Source organism: Aythya ferina (genome assembly GCF_964211825.1).
Source record: "Aythya ferina genome assembly, chromosome: 4".
Taxonomy (NCBI): Eukaryota; Metazoa; Chordata; class Aves; order Anseriformes; family Anatidae; genus Aythya; species Aythya ferina.
This window is the reverse complement of record NC_140300.1, coordinates 67,888,901-67,913,275: the sequence shown is the minus strand read 5'-3', so window position 1 is coordinate 67,913,275 and position 24,375 is coordinate 67,888,901. Positions and strand designations below refer to the sequence as shown.

General features: G+C 39.1%; 1 protein-coding gene across 15 annotated transcripts in view; it reads right to left on the bottom strand.

Moving 5' to 3' along the window:
- PDLIM5 (PDZ and LIM domain 5) overlaps positions 1-24,375 on the bottom strand; it is a 130,719-nt gene that overhangs the window by 21,397 nt on the left and 84,947 nt on the right. For 12 of the 15 annotated variants that reach the window (XM_084518547.1, XM_084518549.1, XM_084518533.1 and 9 more), the window contains 5 exons: positions 19,059-19,259; positions 18,061-18,147; positions 17,125-17,280; positions 16,156-16,287; positions 7,273-7,457 (listed from right to left, as the gene is read on the bottom strand). In XM_084518547.1, coding sequence (XP_084374673.1) covers positions 7,273-7,457; positions 16,156-16,287; positions 17,125-17,280; positions 18,061-18,147; positions 19,059-19,259 — 761 coding nt within the window. The remainder of the gene's footprint in view (positions 1-7,272; positions 7,458-16,155; positions 16,288-17,124; positions 17,281-18,060; positions 18,148-19,058; positions 19,260-24,375) is intronic. The other 3 variants (XM_084518537.1, XM_084518538.1, XM_084518539.1) reach the window with 1 other exon arrangement.

Genomic DNA, 24,375 nt, shown 5'->3' with positions numbered 1-24,375 from the left:
TGTCGCCTTGTGATTTGTTACATCACATACCATCACAAATTTGGCACAAGTGGCATAGCTGTTACCAAAAATGTGCCTCGAGGAGAAAGAGAAAAGACGACTTCCTCACTCCCCTGCACAACAGGGTTTTATTTCTCTGGAATGACAGCTCAGAAGCCCATTTGGTGCCTTTCTGCAGATAACATTTTGCTTCTCTCACTCTGAGTTCCTGTTTTGAATTTGACAGCTTGACTACACCCGAGGATAGCATGACTGTCCGGTCTCACTGACACACGTATTATCTGCCTTTTTCACAGAGCCGATGTTTAAGGTTGCATAGTGATAGGAATGTATTTACCAGAGCAATATTGACTTTTCATTTGTTGTACAAATATTAGGCAAAATTCTTGGATGACCTACGCTTGTACATCCTACCAGAGCACATCACTCTTCTGAGCTAGCATCCTCAGTGATGCAGGCTGCAAATTAAAGGGAAGTTATCTGGTCAATCAGTCCATGGCAATATATTAGATACTTTTTAAGAAATCAAAGGCAACAAGCATCTAATCTTGAAAGCTGGTGAGTGTGAAATAATCAGAGACAAATAGTCCCCTCACCTCTTTAAAAGACTAGAGAAAAGAACATGCCTCTGTCTGATTTATGTCTAAATTCATTTGAATGCACTAAAGTTTGATGCAATACCACATGAATTTAGCAACATCAAACCCCAGGAAAATTGCCACAGACCCGATTTTTTAGGTGAGTTTCTGTTCAGCAGATCCTGCAGCGTGGCGCAGCAGGCCATTCTGCTTCCAACAAGCATGAGGTACATGTCTGTGTAATTACGATGACCCACCCCTTCTTAAATATAAACATCCAAGTTTTAAAAACATATGCTAGTTTCCACCATGTCTGCAGGAGTTACAATTTCACACTGCCATCAAATTAAGGTAGACATTTATAAATTACTCTGGTTTCACAATGGGTTTTGCTTGGCTAAGTCCAAGTTCACATTACTTAACTTGTAAGAATAAATTCTTGTGGTTTGCTGTCACATGACAATATAATCATTTAGATTAGGTGAAAAATTAATAAGAATAACAGTCCATACACCAGAATCAGGAAGCTTTTATGTTTTGACCTGTCAATCATATCACTTTTATGGGCAAGGCGTTCTCCTTTTATGAACGGCAACTGCAAGGGGCAAACATTAACAAACTTTTTCTGCAAAAAAAAAAATAAATAGTGGAAATGTCTACATTTTGGGACTATTTCTAGCTTACCACAGTATAAGGATTTGCCTCAACTTGAAGAATTACTCCAGTTTCTTCCCCAAATTTACACCATTGTCCTCAGTGGGCATGTAGCTCCTTTAACCCCTAATAATTAATTCCTGCTTTTAATTTCCTGTTCTGTGAAGGAAACTATGTTGGATGAGATGGCCCTAGGGACAAAGAGCAGAACTTCATGAACAAGGTGATGGTGCCTTTCCCATGCAAAGCGGATGGGCCATCAACTTAACTCACCCCATCAGGGTGGCCTGTAACCTCCACAGAAGTGTGTGTGTGTGTGTGTGTGTTTGTGTGTGTGTGTGTGTGCAAGCTTGTGCACTGGGGGAATAACAAATGAAACACAGAAAAACAAAGGTGGCAAAATTTTACAGTCAATTCCTGCATGGATCTCGAGCAAGCCTTTATTGGAAGTATAAGCATTTTGCCATAGCACTGTACATCTCAGTGCCCTCTCCCTCTCCTCCCTAGCTCTGTGCTGTTTGACTTTACGGCCAAACTCCTGAGGCTGACATGGTCTGGTTTTTGACACATTTCCCTTAGCAAACTTTTGCAGACTAAGTCACAAGGAAGGAGACGATGACTTAATCTGTCAGTATATGTAGGACAGGATACCAAATCACACCTAGGACCAGGTTTGTATTTTCTTCTGTTTTTAGAGTTCTGATATTATCAAGGGAGTGGGAAATAGGAAAAAAAAATAAAAAATGCAGCAAGACAGCACACTAAGGATAACTCCAGAGATGGTAAATGCAAGTCTACCAAACACATGAAAACAACTGCAAGGGAACAGCAGAATTTTACAAACAAGGTTGCCTGGGGAGCAATTTTTCTGTGCTTACAGCTAGCTTCCAAGTGTGTTCCCCCTGCTGAAGGGAGCATGTGCTTAACACATGTGCTGGCTCAGGATTAGGCAACTGACAGTTGTGGGTATTGTAGAATATGCTGACATGCCCGACCAGCTCTACTGGAAGGGGATTATGTATCCCAGTTGTATCAGGCTGACAGAGACCCTGGGAATAAGGAAGTTGGCATACGTGGTAACAGGTCACCTAACACCATGAGCTTTGGGCACTTCTATTGCAAACCCTTCCCATCCCATCCTCATGCTCTGCTGCCAAGCCCCGGAGGAGGGAGGCCAGTGTTTATGGCCTCCTCTCTAAGCAGTGTGCTGGCTCGCCTGGCCTCCAGCTATACCAGCTGTGGGCTGCGGTCCCATTGGACCCCACCAGCAAAGCAGGGCTTTGCCCACACAGGTCAGCACTGTGCCAGCAGCTCCACCTCCAACAACAGCGTTTGGAGCATGCCAGGAAAGAGGAGGCAATCTTGCACAAGAAATGCACTCCTAAAGTCCTGACTGCTCCTGCCCATCACAGATCCTGCTGCACTTTCTGCGAGAACAGTTCGTCTCCTGGCTGAACTCCAGTTTGGGTAACTGCATTTATTGGATAATTGTGCTTTCTTAAATTGTCCCAGCAGTTTCAATTTGACACGGTGCTATTCACTTCCTTTCAAGATGCCGTAGAGTGTTACAGCGTGCTGACAAGCAGCTGTTACGTCTCGCTGAAGAAGTGACTGCATGGTCTTGGTGGGTGAAAGCAATGCCTGTGCATGCATCACGTGCTTGCACATGGCACCAAGACTGTAAAATGCTTTGGGGATGAACAGTGCTACCTAAGTGTACGGCAATAGTTAGCTGTGAAATTGTAAAGTAACTTGATGTGATGTAGCTGGGATACTGGCGGGCATTTTTATTTATTTATTTTTTATTTTGTAGATTGAATATAATTATGTTAAAAAGCTTCTCCCTCTGGTGGGTGAACAGAACATCATAGCTCAACAGAGCATCGTAACTCAAGAACAAAATGAGGGCTATTATAAATCCTAGCCAATGCATTTAACACACAGCAGCAGCCACAATTTGACTTATTGCAACAACTGAAAAATATTAACAATACAGACAAGAGAAGCCCGTGGCAAACATGTTCTTTTCAAACCGCTGCCTACATGCACTCGACCACTTCATCGTGTATATGCTCCACCTGCCACAGATGTTCAACTCTTTGAGCACCCAATTTGCCAAAGATGAGACTCTGTTTGACAAGCCAGCTTTTATCCTGCTGATCCAGCCTCCCCATGAGCATACAAGAGTGGGGCAGCCATCCCTCATTTCCTTTGCCAAACCACTGAGGAATCCTGTAATATCAGGATTGTATTCCAGAAAGGGATGTTATATTATGTTACCTTCACGCTGGGTAACTAATGCTGCAATTTGCTGGAAGGTAGGTAACGGGAATCCTCAAGAAATAATAATAATAATAGGACCCTGCCTAAGTGCCTAAATGAACACCTTTTCCAGATGCTTTCAAAAAAAAAAAAAAAAAAAAACTTCTCGAATACTTAATACCATTTGGCAGAGAATTCACACACAGCACAGCACTTCAGGTTGTTCACAGAAAGAAAATTGCAATTTTTCTCCTCAAGGAGGTGACAGGTTTTGAGAAGGACAACATGGAGCATGAACTAAATGAACTAAAAGACGCCTTCTGACCAAATGACTTTTCTGTGTAGTTGGACATTTTAATAAACAAAATCACCTGTAATATTCACACCATGCCATAAAACAGCTGCCTACAGCTTCCCCAGACACAAACAAAATGTTGTGATATATCTGCTTTGCTATGGAAACGACTTGGGTCTTATATAGAGCAATCATTAAAAGAGTGAGTGCTATTAGAACTACAAAACCATACTCTGAAGAAGTTTCTGTTATTAACAGCATACTGATAAACATATACACATTTGCATAACATTATGCCTCCCTTCTAATTATTTCCAAGGCTGGGTTTCAACTACAATATCAATCAGGCTCAGAGGGAGGTGTTTTTATTTGTTTAAAATTCTGTCAGACCCATGACCTGTGAGGCCAAATTTTGTTTGGCCTGCGAAGTGCTGGCAATTTTGCTTTGAAGGATACTTCACGCTCCCAGACTGCAAACAAACAGCAGAATTAGTGACTGAAAACCAAATATGCCCTGAAACGGTTATAGTCTTTCTTCAACATCTGACTAATTTTACCAAAACACTCCACTATTTAAAAAGTTTTACCTGTCAGACTGTTGGGTTCAGCCTTATTAAGTGAGCTTTGGTACACAAAAAGCTTGGGTATTTTTATTTTTGTAAAATGCCTGAGAAAAATGATCAGTCCCTGCTGTAATGCCTCTGTAACCGTGCTTAGGCCTCTCCTGCCTGCCAGTTTTGCGATACTGACTTCTTGAAGGACTTGGGTAATATATGCCACATAAAGCTGTGGGTGAGCTTATGGCAGGTTTAAGGGGCCAGCTTACAGTGAAACCTGTATAACCTCTGGAAAAGCCTCAGACACCTCAGCAGCTGTCACAATTTCAATTGATTCCTGAAATGCTGTTTTTTACCTAAAAAGTCAGGCTAGCAGGTGGCTAGCTATGTCGCTTCTTCATTCATGGGCAGACTGCTGTGATATGAAGGTGCCTCAGATTGATGAAGCTGGATCATTTAAAAGATGGACAAAAACCAAGGGCATTTTGACATCTCCCACTTGTCCATTATTCCTCACCATTTCAGAAAGGAGCCCCACAAATGGGGAAGAAGCACAGACTGGCTGCCCATTTTAGGAAACAGGTTTTCAATGTCTCTTCCTACTACAGTTTTATTTCTGGCTCCCTCAATATTTCTGAAGGGGGTGATGTTTTTCCTTCTTTGGAAGTAAACTTGAGGCAAGCTATTCCCAGGTTTCCTAGCACATGACATCCCAGGACCCTACAACAGAAAGACAGCACAGAACTGACATCCTCAGGACCTCTACTGTAATAAAACACCTTGAACAGGGATGCAAGAAACACTACATATTTCTCTACTTTTGTCTAAAAAGGTGCTAGTTACCCAACACCATGCTTTGTCAGTCTCCCCCTTGTGCCTGCTGCCATGGGGAGCAACACTGCTCAGATTTAGCTCACATCTGGGCTTCAAGTGATCTAGCTACAGGTTCTGATGTGGCAGCCTCATACCTTCATTTCAGACTGCATGATCTTAACACATACACCTTGGGAGTTGCGCTGTAGAAAGTGCAAACACTTAAAATAGACTTCCCTTCTCATTCAGTATGTATATGTGGAAAACCTGCAAAATCCTGAAAATGATGGAAAAAAGCAAGGGCCAGATTCAAGTCCTAGTAACTAACAGTGGCATTGTAGACTTTGCAATTCTGGCAGTTTCTACATTATAAAATTATTTTAAATATGCTCAAATAGCTCACTTTAACTTTTCATCATTTTTTTAAGCTATTCTATAACATAACTAAATTTGTCTGTCTGGCTTTCCCCCTTTGTCATCTACTTTGAATCTCTAAGGTGAAATGAGAAATTTTTGAATTATCCAGTGCAGGGGCACAGATTTCCATAGAACCATGGAATCGAGTGTAACTTAATCCATCTTTATAAATCTTTCTCTGTCATGTGGCAGTCATCACCCCCCAAAATAATTATTTGACTTGCATTAATGGTAAAACACAGTAGTAGGATTTAGCTATGAAACACCTACCAACATATTGTAAATTGGTGCAGTACTACTGAAACCCCAAGCTGACAGGTGTTTTCTGTGCAAGTGAAATAAATTAATCACTTTGGAGGGGGGACAATCAGCCACCTCTTAAAACGAAGGATTACTTTTTTCCCCACAATGTTTGCCTTAAGTACACATGACCAAAATATAACTTTAAAAACAGGTTTTGTTTTTTTCTTTCCCAATGGCAGGTAACTCAAAGTAGGAAAACAAGAATTGGCCTGTCTTTACCTAGCCCTTAAGAATATACTCGATGTTTGATAGCTATGTATAGAAATGACAGCGTATTGCCATCTTGAGGCTCGGTAGCAGTACTGCAGGTCCAAAACGCGTTCCTTACCAGTATCAACAGTAATTTAATGGTATGTGCAAAAGACCCCATTAAAAACATACAACGGTAACACTGTATGTTTTATCTTTATTTTTATGCCAGGTGCTCTGCAGTTCCTTTGCTGGACTGTATATATTTGAAAGAGGGAAAACCTTTAAGAGTAAAACTCAAAAAATGCATTTTTAGCATCTTATCTCCTTATAAGGAGAATCAAAAATATTCACCTCATTATTACCAGAAAATCTGCAGTTAAAATTTAATTAGTAATACAGATTTCCTAGACCCTTTGAAATTAATATTCAAGTTTAGTTCAGTGCCAAGACAGATTCAGTTTAAGAGACAAGTTACATTAAGAGACTATCTAAAATTACTGCTTGAAATATTATGAAAATGTAGATACACAATTACACATATTGCATTTCTTAATATGTATATAGTTCTAAGATAGGAGCTTCTGGAAAGAAAACAATATTATTTCCAGTCATAAGATGTTTTAGCGTTGGTATAAAGGGATAAGAATCACCAAACTATATTCCAAGGTAGCAGCTATGTAAATTGTCCTTGTAAGAAATCAACTGCTGTAAATAAACCTTCATGTCTCTGAACTGTGCAACACTGGCATCCTCCACAGATAAAGCCTACCAATGCCAAATACGTTGCTACTCTCATGTTTTAGTCTCTTATTTATTTATTTTAAGATTCTACTTCAGAAGAGATCACTTGGAAAACATCTCTGTTGATTCAGACTCCCTGAAATCATAGAGAACATGCTCTGTTGGATTGACAGTCACATGGGAAACTGTATTTGTATATATTTGACTGTTGTGCATGATTTTTAATAGAAGGTCATTGACATTGGATTTTGCCTGTTTGTGAAAAAAACAAATTACAGAATGCTACTAGTCTACCAAAATTTTTATGCTGTTTTTCTTCTTTTCTAACCAAACTGCCTTGTACCCAATACACACCAATAATCATTTGAAGGCTGCACTTGTTACACCCATGGTCAAGCAAATATTACTGAGCTCTCCGAAGACCTTTAAACAAACAAGAAAAAGCCTCACTGCAAGTTACCTGTTTGGTTTGCAGGCTGCCAGCCGGAGTACTTAGCAGTGCTTGGGGGCCCTGTTGGCTTGAGGGCTGCAGCAGACGTGGTGTTGTTGGGAGAAGGTCTAGTGTCTGGGCTTTCATAGCTGGCAGGCATGTTCCTCACCGAAGTGGCCGTGTAAGCAGCAGGTTGAGTAGGCTCCATGGAGTCACTGTTCCGAAACAAGAGAGATACAAATCAAATACATTTCTTGCTAGAATGTGAGCTCACTGTGAACGTGTTTGTGAAATGGCGGTGTGACTTCCATTTGCTTTGGTGCAACAGAGCAGCATTCACTGTCATCATCGATGTTCTGATGATCACCCCAAGCCAACTCCGTGCAAAGCATGGAAGAAAAAAGACTGGGCACAAGTCCTTGAGAATATGTGTGGAAAGCCTGCCAAAAGTTACATCTTGGTGAAAGATCCTGTCTCTTGTGTATTGACCTCAGAAAATGAATATTCAGAAGATGAAACAGTAGTGATTCCAGATACATTTTTATGATGTTTCTCTAAGAAAAGGGCACATGGGTAATTTCTTCCAAAACCCAATAAAGACAACTAAATCCCTTTAAAATTTAAAAAGTTAGGTGCTGGCATGATGCAGATTAAAACATAATCCTTACTTCAAATTAAATACAATAGCACTTTTTTTTTTTTTTACTTTTTTTTTTTTTTTCCTCCAAAATTTTTTCTTTTTCTTGGAGATTAGGGCAAATACTCATTCAGTCAGATTACTGGTAGATCCCCATAAAGATCATCAGTCTAAAAGTGGCTTAAATGCAGTTTTCCTCTGTGCACCAAGGGTTTTAAAAAAGCTATAGTTTCTTTATTCATTAAACAATGTACTCAATATTTTATATTGCCTCTTTGGAGCAGTTTACAGCTGCTTTTGTATTTTAAGGGTTAACATAACTCCATCGGCTATTTAAAAAGACACATGATGAAAATGGCACTTAAGGTTCACATAGAGTGTAAGTAGCCACTATTTACTTAATAAATTTTCACTCCTTATTCCTCAAGACTGTTCAAGAATCAGAAAGTTATAACTACACGATTTTTATGCCACGTAATAGTATCCATACAATGGGTATTTGTCTTCGGGAAGCTGAAAACAAATATTTTCATTAAAAATTTTCAGAGTAGAGGAGTAATTGCTACTGAAGTTCATTTGCAAACAAAACAGTAAATAAACTCAACAGCATTGCAAAATAAAATCAAAACAATTCCAAATACATAGTTTGTGTAATCTGGAAATTCATCAGCTGATGCATTAGAATCCTTGTACTCTTTTCTGTCGAAGAATAACAAAATTTCAGCACATATATTGTATGTATTTCACTGGGGTGATTCACAGAATAGAATATAGATTATGCCAAGTTCGTATAGCAAAAATCCTTGAGTTATTTTTACTTTACACTTATTGCAAATTAACAGCAGTGCCTTGACCATGCTGGATGGAAGCACTTGGACATATAATGAGGCCAAAACACAAGTTCACAACCTTGACTTCTGCCTCTAGATTCGCAGGGTTAGCAACTGATGTATTTAGTATGTTTAGCTGGATAAGGCAAAGATTCACAGTTTACAGAGTGTATCTGAACACTCAGTAACAGCTACTGCAATTAAAGGCTTTTTCTAACAAAGGTAGCTGTCACTAAGTGATACTCTGATTGATTTGCTGTATGCAGCATTCACAAGTACAGTGAAGCACCAAGTGAGACCTTGCATTCTGTTACATTTGAACGTTAAAGATTTTCAGAGACATTTGTACAGTGCAAATGGAGGCATTTAAGGCACACATTATGCTCCTTAAAAGCTTAGAATACAAGTCTTCCTAACAACAGATTTTGAGGCAGCAGAGAGATACTGCATAAAAATGTCTTTGCAGAATGAAAGAAAAAGGATAGGAAGACATCATCTGACATTAAGTAGCAGCTCAGTGGTTCATAAGCACAAGGTAGTTAAGGACTGTCTTCCAGTATGAAAAAAGCACGTGCCTCCAACTTCAGTGTCACAAAAATATCCTTTTAAATAGTCGAGTGCATCTGAGACACAAACCATCAAACCTGCTCCAGGCCAGAACCCCTTTACAACTTTGAGATTTCCACAAAACACAGTCTTTTTCTGTTAAAAAAAAAAAAAAAAAAAAAAAAAAAAAAAAAAAAATTCCTTCTCCATCTAAAAGACTCACCACCACTTGTCAAATCATTTTTCAAGCCCAGCCCCTATTTTACTGCCTTCGTCTGAAACCACAAATAAGAAAATCCTGCTGAACCACCAGCTGCCTTTACACAGACAAGGCTACTTACTGAGCAAAAAGGGATTCTAGACAGGCAAAACTCTCTCATAAGGTCAGTGATCTCCATCCACTGGACTTCATATCAATTTATAGCTGTTGTTAATCTGGCTCAAAAACACAAATATCAACTTGCCAAGCATAGCCACCAAAGGCTGGAACTCCACCTTAAAGCATCACTTCCTGAAGAATACCACATAGAAAACAGCTGAACTCAGCTTAAGCATGCAGCTGGTGAACGGCAGCTTTTGAGGCTCCTCAACTACAACTATTTTGGAGGAAAGACAGGAGATGCAAATCATCTTTGCTTCACCTGCAAATCTGGAGATGAAGCAAAATTTCCATCCTGACCTCCCTCAGGATGGAAATTTTGCTTCATCTCCAGATTTGCAGTTTTACATGTATAGGAGGAGAAGCAGATGCTGCCTTGTGCCTACAAGGCTAGTTGTAACACTGACTTTTATCTTCACCATCACCACTTCCATGGCTGAATGCTGAGGCTTGTGAATGGCATGTTAGCCAAGTTCCTGAACCAACAGATTTCTGGAGACATTTAGGTTTTCACTTAGAAAACAAAAAGACTGAAAAGAGGAATCGCAAAGACTCCAGCCTAAAAGACAGTGATAACCACAGGTTGAAACCCCCTGTGATTTGTGACCACCTAAGATGGATTATGTACTATCCTAAAGACCAGCTTCACAAGGGAAAAGCTTGAAGCCATGATTTTTTGAAAGAGGGCATCATGCTGGCCTCACACCAAAACTTCTGACAGGTCTTGGACACCCTTTGCACTCTGTGCCTTATTTTTTTTTTTTTTTCAAGTAAGAGTTGAATAAACTTAAGCCTGCACTACAGCCAGTTAATTTAACAGGCAAGATGCTTGGCACATCTCTCCAGTGTAACATTGCCCACCAACAGTGGGCTGCAGGGAATAGTGCACACGCTGTGTTTTCTGAATTACAGCTCCTAATCAAACAGTTGCCTGCAAACACAATATGGCATTCTCCTTAGAGAGAAAGATATATACATCCTTGTCTCACTTTCAAAGAACCCTGGAGATATTCCACCTTTTATATGCTAAACTTATTCAAAATTCATGCTTCAAAATTAATTCCTAAACGTTTTACTTCATCTCCATCTATGCTGGGAAATGATCAAACTTTCAACTATTGTTTTTAATTGTTCTATGTCTTTCAAAAACAAACAGATCTTCCAAGAAGAGACTCTACAAACCCCAAAATTAGCCCTGCTACTGTTTTGTAGCGCACTAAGATGTTGTACAGTGATGACCCAGACTGTTGTTCTTACTGTTAAATCTTTGTTCTCATACCAGGCAGAAAAAAAAAATGTTTCATGAGGCCAACCAAAAGAATGATGCTCTTGTATGATTTTTTTTTAAGTTAAGCTGAGCTTCACATTGTAAACAAAAACATGTTTTCCTCGTTTATTACAAAAAAACTTTGACAATATTTCTAAGGTTACTTAAGATTTTTTAAGTAAGTGCAAGCCTAAAAAGATTTGAGAATAACCTTGATTCTTTCCTGAGAGAATACATGGTTTAAAGAGAAAAAAAAATGCAGAAATTCAAGAAAATTAATAGATTAAGGAAGAGAACTACAGTGTATTTTTCAGTGTTGTCATTATAAGACTGAAGAAGGAATGATAAACTGATAAACCTTATGTATTTACCAAGCTCCACATAAGTAGGTTTCTCAGACTGTCCAAGTGACACTCAGAAGTCAGGTTCAGGTTAAGTACATTCTGATGTCAGAACACCTGTGCTGTTGATAATGCCAAGCTTACCTCCTAGCTCTAGTTTTAACCTTTTAACTCTGTTCTGTAACTCTTAAATAATTCTCCTCCACCTGATGAATACTTACAGAAAATAAATAAATAAAGTTTTCCATGATGAAAGTTAATGTACATTATCACTGCAAATGATGTTCTAAACTTAGGGTAGAAAACTACTTGGGTCCCTCTTCAAAATACAAATGATATATGTTCTTACAAGTAACCAAAACAGTCACTTTCATTTTAAGAAAGATGATATTGCTTAGCAGATGTCAAAAAAAAACTCTCCTGTCAAGCTTTGGGCAAGGGTTTTCAGCCCTGCAAGAAGGAACAGTGAAACACAAGCCCAGCTGATTTCAAGCCCTGTGACCAGAAAATCCAAGATGTGTTTAATTATTAAGTTATAGAAAGATGAAACAAATAATTGTTGGAAGTGGTTTGCAAGGGAAACAGAAAAATCAACCAAAGAAAACTGGCAAACAACAACATTTATGGAAAAGAAAGAACTTTCTGGGGCTCAGTCTGAGAGCTGGGGACACATACCAGAATCCAGTGCCAGCACAAACTTACCCAGAGCTCACAACAAGCTCCTCAGATTTAGCTCTTCCTAACCAACAGGAACACTATGCAAACAGGCAACATCTAATAAAAACTGAGTAATTCCTGACTCTTTCTCCTCATCTTCCTCCCCAGATACCAAACACTGCATTACATGCTATTACTTGGTTGAAGGACTGGGAGATAAAGACATTTGCCAGCTGTTAGTCCCTGTCAGGACATGGTACTAAGAGCCTCTTGGATGCTACAGAAGGGTGATAGGTGAGGAGCCTGTGCAGAAGGAAGCAGGTCCAGGTCACACGTGAAAGGAGCACCAGTTTCTCAGGGACCACTCCTGGATATCTGCACCTATGCCATGCCTTCTTCTTTCCCAAAATCACGTGCACTGACACTAGGCTGAGCATACTTCAGAGGCATTTCAAGAAATCAGCAGTGGAAAACCCTCTTGGATGCAAAGGTTTTGAAACCCTCTCCTCTCTCTCCCCAGAAGTCAGAGAGAAGAAAAACACATGGTTTGGGGTTATAGAGGCCTAAACCTCCGCCCATCCTTCCATGGAAACTCCTGTACAGAGCATTCCAGCAGAAATACGTGCTTTAAAAAAGATAACTGTCTCATGCTGTTATTAGCCGAAGGAGAAGCTATGGTCCTAGCTGATAATGAAACACAGCTTGCTGTCCTGTAACATCTAACACTGCTGAAATGGTAACAAGGGACAAATCTCAGACTTTCCTAAGCAGGCTCTAGAGGATTGGCAGGATTTTCTCCAACGCAAGTCCAAGATACCAGGGTATCCATCTGTAAATATCATCATCCAAACCCCAATGGGTACTAGCAGCTCAGTTTGGTACATAAACATTTTCCTAATAGTTCTCTGGATTACAAAAGATATTTTAACTCCTGCTTGTTGTCCAGAATGACCGCGTGAATCAGGAACAAGTCTCTTGGGGTCTGAGAAAGCCTGCTGACAGGAAAGATCATATAATATCTAAGAGTCTGTAAATGCTTGCTTCACATGGCCAGGAATTCTGTGAGGTTATTTTCCCTTAAGAACACTAAATCTTTTAAGACAAAAACAAGACAAGAAGAAAGGAAAAAAAAAAAAAAAAAAAAAGCAAGCAAATCACTCTTGCTGGTTTCTGGCACAACCATGTGGAATGTGATAGGCTTTATTCTGCTTTATGGCTTCTAAAACCAAAATAGTTTAACAAACAAGTAAGATTTCCCTGGTATTAAATATTGCTGCCTGTTGGTTATCTATTCATCCCAATCAAGCATTAAGCATAATCCAGAAACTTGAATAAACAACTTCTAAAATACACACACACAAAAATTAGAAGATCAGAAAAAGCCAGGCATGAAAACAGTGATAAAACCATATGAATGGGGGAACACATACACTTTTATTGCAAGGACTATCTGGTGCAACAATAAAGAAACAGAAGACAAGAAATACTAAGTGCTGAACTTGTTCCTATCCCTCTGGAAACCCACAGTCTCATTCAATTTTTAAAACTGGTGTTCAGATCTTATGCTAGCCCGATAGTGTTCCAGTAACTTGCAAGAAAGTGCAAAATAGAGTAAGACAAGGGAAAGTCACGTGGGTGAAAGTATTTCCATACTGAGCTGCAGTAAGGACATATGCAACTCTTACATAAGCAGTGGTCTGCACAGAAACAATTCAAAACTTCTTTCAGACTAAATATTTTCAGAGTCAACCCTGGTGATTTTCTCACAAGACCAGGCTACTCTTGTTTTCAAGTAATTCTACATGGCTTTGTGTCAGGTATGTAAAGCAAAAGTCATGTCTATGCCCATTTCTGCTAATGTCTCCCAAAACTTGAGTTTTGCCACATGGTTTAATTTTAAGCAAGACCTCCAGTTCTTGGAAATGCAGTGTATTAAATACATTTATTTTGCCTTATATATGTATGTAAAAAAAAAAAAAAAAAAAAAAAAGGAAAATAAAAAAACACAGAACTATAAAACTTAAGGCTCTGTTGCCAACAGGATGAACTTAAATTAGTGAAAGATTGCATGCCTATGCTATACAAAAACAAAACAAACAAAAAAACATTTCTGAGGAATCTAGGAGAAGAAAAAAATGTGTGGATATTCGACACTACTTCAAGCCAGTTAATAAGTGATATTGCATCAGTCAGGAAAAAAAAAAAAAAAAAAAGTTTTCTGTCAGCTACCCAGTACAGCAAAGTTTAAGACAACAAGCTTTTTGAAATAGAGATGGTCAAGTGAAAGGTATGAAATAGAAATACTTCCAAAGAAACTCTACTGCAGAACAAGACCTAAGCCCTGCTTTTGCTGTAGTTGCAATCATCTTGAGTTTTTCCCTGAAGATAATGCAAACAAAACACTGCTACCTCAGGTAAATTACCCTTTCATGTAAGGTATTTTAACAAAGAGATGGAAAACACAAAATGTGAAGTTGTTTAAGCTTATTTACTTGGCTGTCTTGGTTGTGCCAGTTGTTTTGAACAAGTTAGCATATGTTGTCCCAAGTTGTAACAAGTTATGTTATGTCATACCCTCATCTCTTTATGGACATACGATTTCAGCTCTATTTCCTTACCAGCTATTTCGTTGTGGGATGAAGTGAGCTGCTGCTTAAAATATTTTTCAGCATTGTTATTTTTTCTCCTTCTGACATAATTGATTGGTTTTGATTGCTATGTGTTGAACTTACAGGAGAATATGTACTTATTGACAATGAACTGTGAGCAAAATTTTTCTTTTATCTCTAATTTTGGTACATGTTTCTCAATCTATACAGTGAGTTTGTGCTCCTTTTCTCACTGGGATGAGGCAGCACAAAGCCTCGTTTCTACAGCTCCATCTACTGGCAACCTCTTCTTCCTTACATGCACTGGCAGTTCAAGTTGATAAAAAGTAAAGTAGAAATTGTCACCCCAGTATGTTTCTCCCTGTATCATGAGCAAAAGATGCATAAACATAAAGACAGCTTCAGAGTCAGCAAGGCAAATGCTTACATTCTTGTAACAATCTAACTTCATTTGCAGCTTATGCCACAAACTCTGCACATCAGTGAGTGAAGGAAAAAAGGAAAATCAGAGAATTTGTTTTCACTGCCATTATTTTCCTTACTAAAATATCAGCAAACAAAGAGCATAGCTAGACTGAAGTTGTGCTGGCAGCATGTCCTGGACTTTACCAGTGGTACACAGATATCAGAATTGCTACAGAAGATTTCCCTTTGGATGCAAGAACACACACACACGAGAAGAAAAAAAAAAAAAAAAAAGATAAAAGGAAAGATGATCTGTGATCACCATTTTCCTCCCTGAAGTCAGAGCTACTTTAGCCTTTTCTAGTGACTCAGGTCACCCTGCAAGCCATGAAACAGGAGGCAAAGAACTAACACATGACTTTTTTTTCTTTTCTTTTTACATCAAGTGGATCTCAGCTCTATCTTTAATTGGGCTTTATCTCCTTAAGGGTATTATTCTTGTGAAAATGCAAGTACATGAAAATACACAGATTATTTCTTCCCTAGCACAACTTACTATGTACTGTCCTTTAAAATACGCCCAAAGTTTCTCTCCTTTGAGGCTGAAGTCAATTACATAAAAGCAGCTTTTCACAGGAGGTAGTGTTAACATAGCTGCAGTCAGGAAACAAGAAGTCCTGTGCACTGAAAAGAATCAATGTTGGAACAAAGAGTCTAGACAGCAAATAATTTTTTAAAACACTTATTTGCTGCACCACATGCCAGTTATTTGATTTCATACATTAAAAATGGGCTTTGAAAAATAGCAGCTTTTTGTTCCAGGAGCACCCTCACAGCCTAACACACGGCTTGCTTGCTCAAAGAACTGTTGCAAATAATTCATCTGGGTAGAGGTTTTGAGCCAGAATATCTTGTTTCTTCTCCAGTCAGCTATTTGGAGTGACAGTGCCTCCCCTGTGAGCTTCTGAATGCAACACAAACAGCATCGTGCATCTCAGAAGTGCACTAGATGCCTGCTTTGCTTAGTAGGGTGGATTTGCACAAACAGCACCGGCAGGACCAAGGTGCAGATTAGTTCTGCAAAGAGGTGAAACCAACAGGATTCGGGATCAAGGGACATCGTGCCAAAAACCACAACAAGCAGACTGCTGAAAACATGCAGACGATAGAAACAGGCTTTGAAGGAGAAGCCGGTTTCTTGCGAGTCCTCGGTGCCAACCTTGTGCAGCACTCAGACAATACCTTTTGCTCTTTTGCAGCTCCAGAGCACTTGTTGACTTCCTGGAGGGCCCAATGGCTTGCAGAGGAGGTTTAGTGACAGGGGTGATGAGCAGGGCATCCAAGAGCGAACGGTAGACACTAGGTTCAGAGAGTCTGACAAGCATTTAAAAAGACCATGTAAACAAACCAGCCAACTCAACAGAGTTCAAGTTGGCTGGGACTAACTGAAAGCCCAAAAAAATGAAAAGTTCTACAAATTCTGTAGCAGTATGGATAAACTGAACCTCAAAGGACTGACTTAGAAATGCCATCTAAAGCGGTCTCCAAAGTGGCATGTACACATCCTGATGTGCCCAAAAATCCCGCTGCAGTGTGAAAAGCATATATATTTTTACCATTTAAAAAAATGTGTTTATTTAATCTTTTTCTCACCTTTTCTAATTTCTGCTTTTGTGTATGTTTTATAGTGTATATAAATTATATGCATGAACTACTTTACTAATATTTTAGGAAGTAATAAATACACGTATTGGGAGTGCACATTCAAAATTATTTATTTTTTTTAAATGATTGAGGTGCACAACCAACAACATTGAGACCACTGGTCTTAATAATCCCTTACAAAGAGTAATATACTAAAGATTTAGATGCAACTCTCTCTACTCTCTTCAGCATCCAGAAGTTATTTAAAGATGCAGATTATTCTTTGGCACCCATATCACTTAACTGTTATTTTCAATTAGTTTACTGACTGAACCGTATCATGGGTATCACGAGGATCAGAGAAGCAGAATTACTCACCAAGGTTCAGAGCAGCAGTTTGGAGCTAAGCTAAAAGGACATGGGAGCCTTGGACATATTCTAATGAGTTGCCACCATGCTATTGTGAAAGAGCTGATTTTGCAATCCTGCCAAGGAGCAATTATTCTTGTCTGAGCTTGAATTTTCTTAAACTAATTTGTAAAATGTTCCATTAAAGTTGATGTCTACCTGGCCCGGACAGCAATGGCAGCAGACACAGCAGCAGCAGCCATGCTCTTAATTTTTGATCTCTGCTTGAAAGGAGAAAAAACGGGAACAGGAGCAGGTCCAGGCTTGGGCAGACTTCCCAAAGGACTTCCCAGCAGTACTGTTCTAGCACACAAACTTTGAACCAACAGAGAACACAGAGAAAGCAGAAAAGATTGACAGAGTACAATACTAGACTTCACTAACCACCATAAAGTAATGCTATTGTAGGTTCCCAGCTCACAGAGATGTCAGGGCAACATATTAGCCCCCTGAACACTAACACAGAAAGAAACAATTCTGATTTTACCTACAAATAAAACTTTCCATTCACCAAGTCAGTGATCAGCATCTATCAGCCTTCAAAGTGCTCATCCCAGACTCTCTCTCACCCCTGGGTTGTTCCCACTGAACCCTCTGCCCATGACTGATGGCCCATGTGGACCTAACTCATTCTCCACAGTACTGACAGAAGGAGGCCTGAAAGTAAGTTACCTCCCCCTGCTTTTTCAGAATAAATAATAAACACCAAAAACTTTGCAATATTTGCTGATACAACTTCAGCAGGTATATTTTTAGCCACCTTTTCAAAATTCAGCATGTTCTTCATGCCCTTTTGCATTTCCCCTAATTATTACATAAATGGGAAGGAATATGAAGAGGCAAGAGCCATGAAAAAATGTGCTCACTCCAAAGTCATCTCTACAATACTGAATCCATAACCCCACCTCTATCTTAAAATGTTAAGACAATGTCCGCACAATTACTGTGTATTTTTCAATCACTTCAGAAATGAACAAAAAAAACTCCAAACAATGCCATTCGTACATTGCTGCTTGGATTTACGTGCAGAAATTCTGCCTGAAAACCTTGCTTACACCTAGGCAGTCTGCTGTACCCATACTTTGAAAGATTTACCTTGAATGACTTATGGATGATTTAGACTGACAGCTTGAAATTTTACTGAAAGAACTTGTTTCACAAGTAGAGATAGATGCATCATGCCTGCCCAAAAGCAGTAAGAGAAAAAAAAAAGTCATTAATCGAACACTTATTAGGCCTTCGGCAATGGTAGCTAAAGCTCAAGAGGAGTTCATTTAAGGATTTTTAAAAGCCCTCCTTAGCCATAAAAAAAAAAAAGAACAGGTATAGTTTAATATCAGTGATTATTAATTACTAGCATGCCAATCTGCATGTTAGAAAGACTCAACAAATGGGTTCTTAAAACTAAATGAACCCAGATACCCAGATCCCCATTCTTGTACCCAATGCCCACTCCAATAAGGACTTATTTTTCTACCCTCCCTCTTTTTTTTTTTTTTTTTTTTTTTTTTTTTTTTTTTTTTTTGGAGGGGTGCAGGTGATGGGAGCTATCTTTCCCTATTGGTAACTGGTAAGAATAATTAATGTCCTGTCACTTTACAAGTTAACACTTATACTCTTCTCCAGAAACTCCAGCCTACTGGTCAATTCAAAAATGTGCCTATTATAACAAGGGTGACAAACCTCTGAAAGGCATGTAAATAAAATGCTTAACATCAAAGAACCGTATATTACTTGCACTGTCCTACACCTTCCCCCAAAATCTTATTTCACCTTTTCCTTCCATACTTCAATACCGCATATTCAATTCATGTCATCAAATTTCTTCAGCAAAGTCACCTTCCTATCAAATCTCCTACCCATGATTTTAGTTTCTCCATCTCTATCTAAAGGCCACTATGATTTCTGAAGTACTTTTCTAAATTTTGTCTAATAGCTACTCTAGTTGCTAATTGTTATGCTAATTTCCAGAGCATCATGAGGGTCAAGAGATGCCTGTGAACTGCTCCACCTTGACATCAAAAAAAATCAGGTGAAACCATAAGTAAAAATAGAGTTTCAATTGTGCCTTTTTGTGGTGGGTATCCTTGTACCTGGCAGGATGGGGAGGTTCCACGAGAGTTGCTTCCACAGACGGGGCTGCAAAAGGTGGCTGCACAGCTGCAGGGGTGGGCAAAGGGGGCTCCGGGGTCTGCGTGGCCACACTGCACTTTGCAGGGAACGGAGGCTCTGTACCAGCTGCGCTTGGCAGAAGGATTGCTGAATCGGGAGCAGGCAACTCGGGAGTTATTCTCCTAGTTGGTTTTAGTTTGACAAGAAGTAATTGTAATGAGACTACATACTCAGAGGAAATTTCTCATATGATATAAGAATACCATACAGCAATGGTCAACTCCTTCTAGCTGGTCTTCTTGTGACTTTGATAATGAGAATCAGCAAGTAGCTCTTGAGGGCTTTCTTTTTCTTCCCTAGGAACCAAACATCCACCCTCCAGGAATTAGACCATTCTGAAATGGATTCTTCAGGCCATTTTTTAGAGCTGAAGCTTGAGAGCTTAAAACTAGCCTTGCTTAACCTCAAAAACAAACTATTAGGGTAGCTCAAATTAATTATTCTAAAAATATACAATATACTTGAATGAGAACACAAGTATATTAACAACTCTACCTAGCATAAACAGATCGCACTTTAGACACTGTGGCTACTTGGATTCAGGTATTTAAAACCTGACCAATTGTAGGGGGATGAGATACACACTTGTGTCAGGTTTCCAAAGGATTCTCAAACAAAAGTTTTCTTAAGTCCAAGAAAGCAGAAAGAAAATAAGCATTCACTGAGCAATATTTCCTCCTGTATTTTACTTCTTCTTGCTTGTAACCAAAGACAACCATAAAGGATCTGGTGGTTTCCATTTGGGTAGCCTGGAACATCCTGTTCTCCCCAGCCTGACATTGTTTTCCAACTAAATGAGCAGCTCTTGTCTTTTCAAGGTTCCCTTTTGTATTATGACTCTGATGAGGCAATCTGTTTAGGAAAATTGATGAAGATGTCAAATCTGCCAAAAAGGAGATCTGTCTGACTTTAGGAAAGTATGGCAGCAGTTAAAACAATTCACAACAAAACAGGGGTTTTCAGAAAATCCGGCCTTTTCTGGAGTTGCCCTCAGGTCATCTATAACTCCATAAAACATATTTGTGAAGCTTTGTAAGTCATAAAAAGGGGCTTGAAGTAGGCAAGGAGAAGAGGAATGAATCACACCGGGTATGTGCTCTAAAGGGAAAGCAAGCAGACAGCAAGCCAACTCCAAATCTTATTCAGACATACAAACTCATTGTACTCCCATTTTTGACTTGCTTTGGCAGCAGTGAGAAAAGGAGTAAGACTCTCTTGGAGACTACAGTTTTGGCAAAGAATATGCTTGGCTGTCTGCTAATCAGAAGGTACACAACAAAAATCTGGATTGATACTTACTATTTAAAACTAACTATTTCCTTTTATGACTATTGGGAATAATTTCATTAATGAAATGATAAAAGTAGATCTGTAAGCCTGTAAAAAGCATTTATATAATAGAGTAGTCTAAAGACTTGTTGGCACTAGATCTGCTTTGTAATAGTTTTATTCCTCAGGAAGTGCCAGATTCTGTGGTTTACAGAGTCTAAAGTTGCCAGGATGACTATTTAAGGTGACTTTTTGAAACTTCCTGGAAAGGTTGTAATTGATCCTAAATATTTCACTGTTGTTAAGCTTATAGGGGGATAACACATATATGAAATTGAGTAATAATTCACTATAAATTATAGTAATTGACTATATTGCCATATGACCAGTTTAAGCTTTCGCTAAAGAAATAAAATGACAATTAAAAAAAAAAAAGGTATTATGCTCTATATGATGGAGTCTGCCATATAAGCAGTAAGCCAAGCTTTAAGCCAGTAATGAAATCCAGATCATACATTTTGCAGCTTGGTGGTTCAGTAGTGGGTGGTACGAATCACAGAGCTTCAGCCAAGAAAAGATGGAGCCCATTAGGAAAATAATCATCTATGCCAGTCATTGAGAGTGAATGTGGGGCTTTAGTGGCAAAAGCAATTCGGCTGGCCTTTGGATGGCCCATACCTTCATTATTTAAAATCTGACATGGTACCCAGCAAATAGTCCCTATTGATTTCTGATAGTTGCCATTTTATACAACACAGGATTTTTGGAGATCAGCTTTGGATGTACTCCCAACCCTAAGGAGTGCTGTAAGCAGTAATACCAGCTCAATAACAAAACATAAAGACCAAATATATTTCCTATACAAATGGCCTCTCATCTGAGGAGAGAAACAAAATTATATATAGCTTTGACTGGATCACGCAATTTATGTAATTATGTTCTCCTTCCCACACTCTATGCTAATCCTTCCTTCTCCAGTTCTGCAAAAGCTGCTCGGATTTCTGCCCATCTTGAGTAGGAAATACTCCTATACTTTTTTTTACTGCTTGAACAGATATGTTGGCTCTCATTCTGAACCACCTTTTCAGATTAGTTTCAGCTACAATAATTTTGCCTCAAATCAGTATGTTAACCACTGTACGGTTATCAATCTCCTCTTTAATATCACATGTGATATTTGAAATGAATTTGCACTAGGAGAGAAAGCAGGAGGAAAAAAAAAAAAAAAAAAAAAAAAAAAAACTGTCTCAATATCTTCTAACTGTGGCTGTACCACACTATGGTGAGGAACAACCTGCATAGTACCTAATGCATCAGTAGGTTGCTTCTAACAGGGGCTGCCAAATATAAATGTAATTAAATATTTTTAAAAGGTACATTGATAAAATAAATTCTGATATTTCAAAAACTGTGGCCAGTAACAATCTTTGTAACATAGCAGAATCTACTGAATACAAATTCTGAAATGATAATTGTGTTGCCTCGAGCAGAAGTAATCCAAACATCTGCTCCAAGGAGAGCACTGGCTGCCAGGTGATACAGCACAAAACACTAGTCCCACGCAGTCCTTCCTGGCACATTTCAGAAAGCTTTCCAAAAGATTCATTTTGTAAAAAGCTGGTCATCTCTATCTCTGTCAAGAGACAGAAAGACTATCTATATGTGTATCCTGCCATCCCCTCCAGTGTTGTTTTTTTTGTTTGTTTGTTTGTCTGTTTTTTTCTCAGCGCACAGTAATTGAATGAAAATGTTGATATAAACCTGCCTTAAGATACATTCAAAGCGTACCTAGCTTAAGGAGGGGAAAAAATAGAAAGAAAGAGAAGATTCACATCTTGCTTAAAGCAGTTTGAAAACTTAGCCGTATAATGCATTTGAAAAATGTGGGGGAAAAAAAATCAATGAGAAAGAAAATCATGCTAAACTACTTCTGTATTCCAAAACCAAAACCAAATGTCAGAATTAATTTGTTTTATAAGAGCCTCACATAGGCACACAAGCACTATACCTTGAGTCTGACTGGTCTGCGAAGGAGAATATCCATGTGAGAATTCAGTAAGATAAGAGGAAGCCAGGCTACAAAGGAAGTCCTTTCCAGATTCCTCTACACACCTGTGATATAAGCTATACACAGAAGTCTTTCTGGAAATAACCTCCCACAAATCCTCCACACCTTCAAATAAATTCTGCCTTCTCCATCATCTTTGAATGACTATAACAAGGAAATAAAATGAAATAAGAGATGAAACTGAGGCAAAGAACAGTATTTTAATTTCCAGATAAAACAAGAGCCTCGAACAAAGCAGATGGATGGAGAGGGATGGAATTGTCCTTTCCCAGTTTTCCATGGCTCGAGCTGCTTGCTTGCTAAGTTAATCTATAATAAACTTGTAGCCACAGGTCCAGAAAGACAGGAGACTTTAATTTACTCTCCCTGGACACAGGATCCAGAGCTGGGATTTGGAAAGAACTGGAACTTTGGAAAGATTTGGAACTAAGAACTTCTCAGTACTCAGAAGATGGTATTTGTGCCAGTACCTGCAAGGCATCTGCAGTTCCGTATGTGTCATCACACTAGATTTTCACTGGTAGAGATGAAAATCGATTACTGAATTGCTTTTTATTTCTTCCCTCTAGGGACTGCATTTCATTAGCAAAGAACAGAAGTATTCAGGAGAAGGCACAATGATATTACTTGCTCAGACACACAGAAGCCTTATTTTCTCAGTTCCCATTTCTCTTGCAGGTGCACTTCGGTCAGACACCAAGGGAGCACAACCTGCACTGTAGGCCCAGGTAGAGCTGAAGGTGGAAAACATTTGTGAAATAAAACAAGGAGTTTTCTGTTTGTTATCAAGCACAACTGCTGTAGGAAATTCCCCAAGAAAGTTAAATTTACTGGAAATACGCTTTTGTTTGTTGCAGTTACTGTGAACTATTTAGGGAACTAAGCTGCCCCCTGGTGTCCTGCAAATGACCATGCTATCTGCTACTCGAGCTGTTCCTGTGCCTACCCTGACATACTGATATCTTGTGATGAAGTTGAAGTCTTCCCAAACCAGTTACACAAATAATGAAATTCTGATAACGCCAAATGGATCAAATTGAGTGTCTCTGAAGGTGAACTCTGCTCTCTGGGGAAGTGAAGAGCATGGCAACAACCTACTAGACAATCTATCCTGGGCAAAGAAAACCCTCAAAACTCCAAAACCATCCTATATTACCTTGTCAGTCACACCACAGATGAAGAACTTACCCAACTGGAGAGACTTCTTGTGCTAACACAGTACTCTTAGGTTACCACTGCAAGCAGTCCTGTCATGCCTTATAAACTGCAAGGACAAGAATATCTGACCTAGCTTGATACATCACTTTCCTGAGCAGGATCACAGAGATTCAGGTTGATGTCTAGAATTTAAATGACCATGCCATCATCCTGATGACTGTCTTCTGTTTGTCTGTGAAACAGTTACTCTGGATATGGTTTAATACTTTTGATTTGAAGCTGCATCTCTATGGCCAGTCAAGAAGGCAGAAGACCCTGGACCAGATGAATCCTTACATTAACGAGCAGTTTTTAAAAGGGTAAAAGTAATCAAGACTGCTTACAAGGGGTAACATCCATGAGTGTGAGTGTGTCTATGTGTCTGCCTGTCAAGACTTGCAGGTGAATGTTAATGAAGTTAGTGCTGGGGTCCCTGATGAAGCTACCAGCCCTTCATCATTCCCAAGGATGGGAATAAAGTGTGCAAAGTGTCAATCTGGGGGATCAAATGTGAAAAAAAAAGGTGCTAGTCCTCCTCCCAAAAGTCCTCTTTTCACCATTGCTAAGTCCACCTGTACTCTGACAATCACCTAGCACAAGAATAAGTGCAAATGCGGTTAAGCAGAAGTTCTTCATTAAGAGGATCTTAAACATTGCACTGGAAGTAAAAGACAGGAAACAGCACTTAGTGCAACCCACCCTAC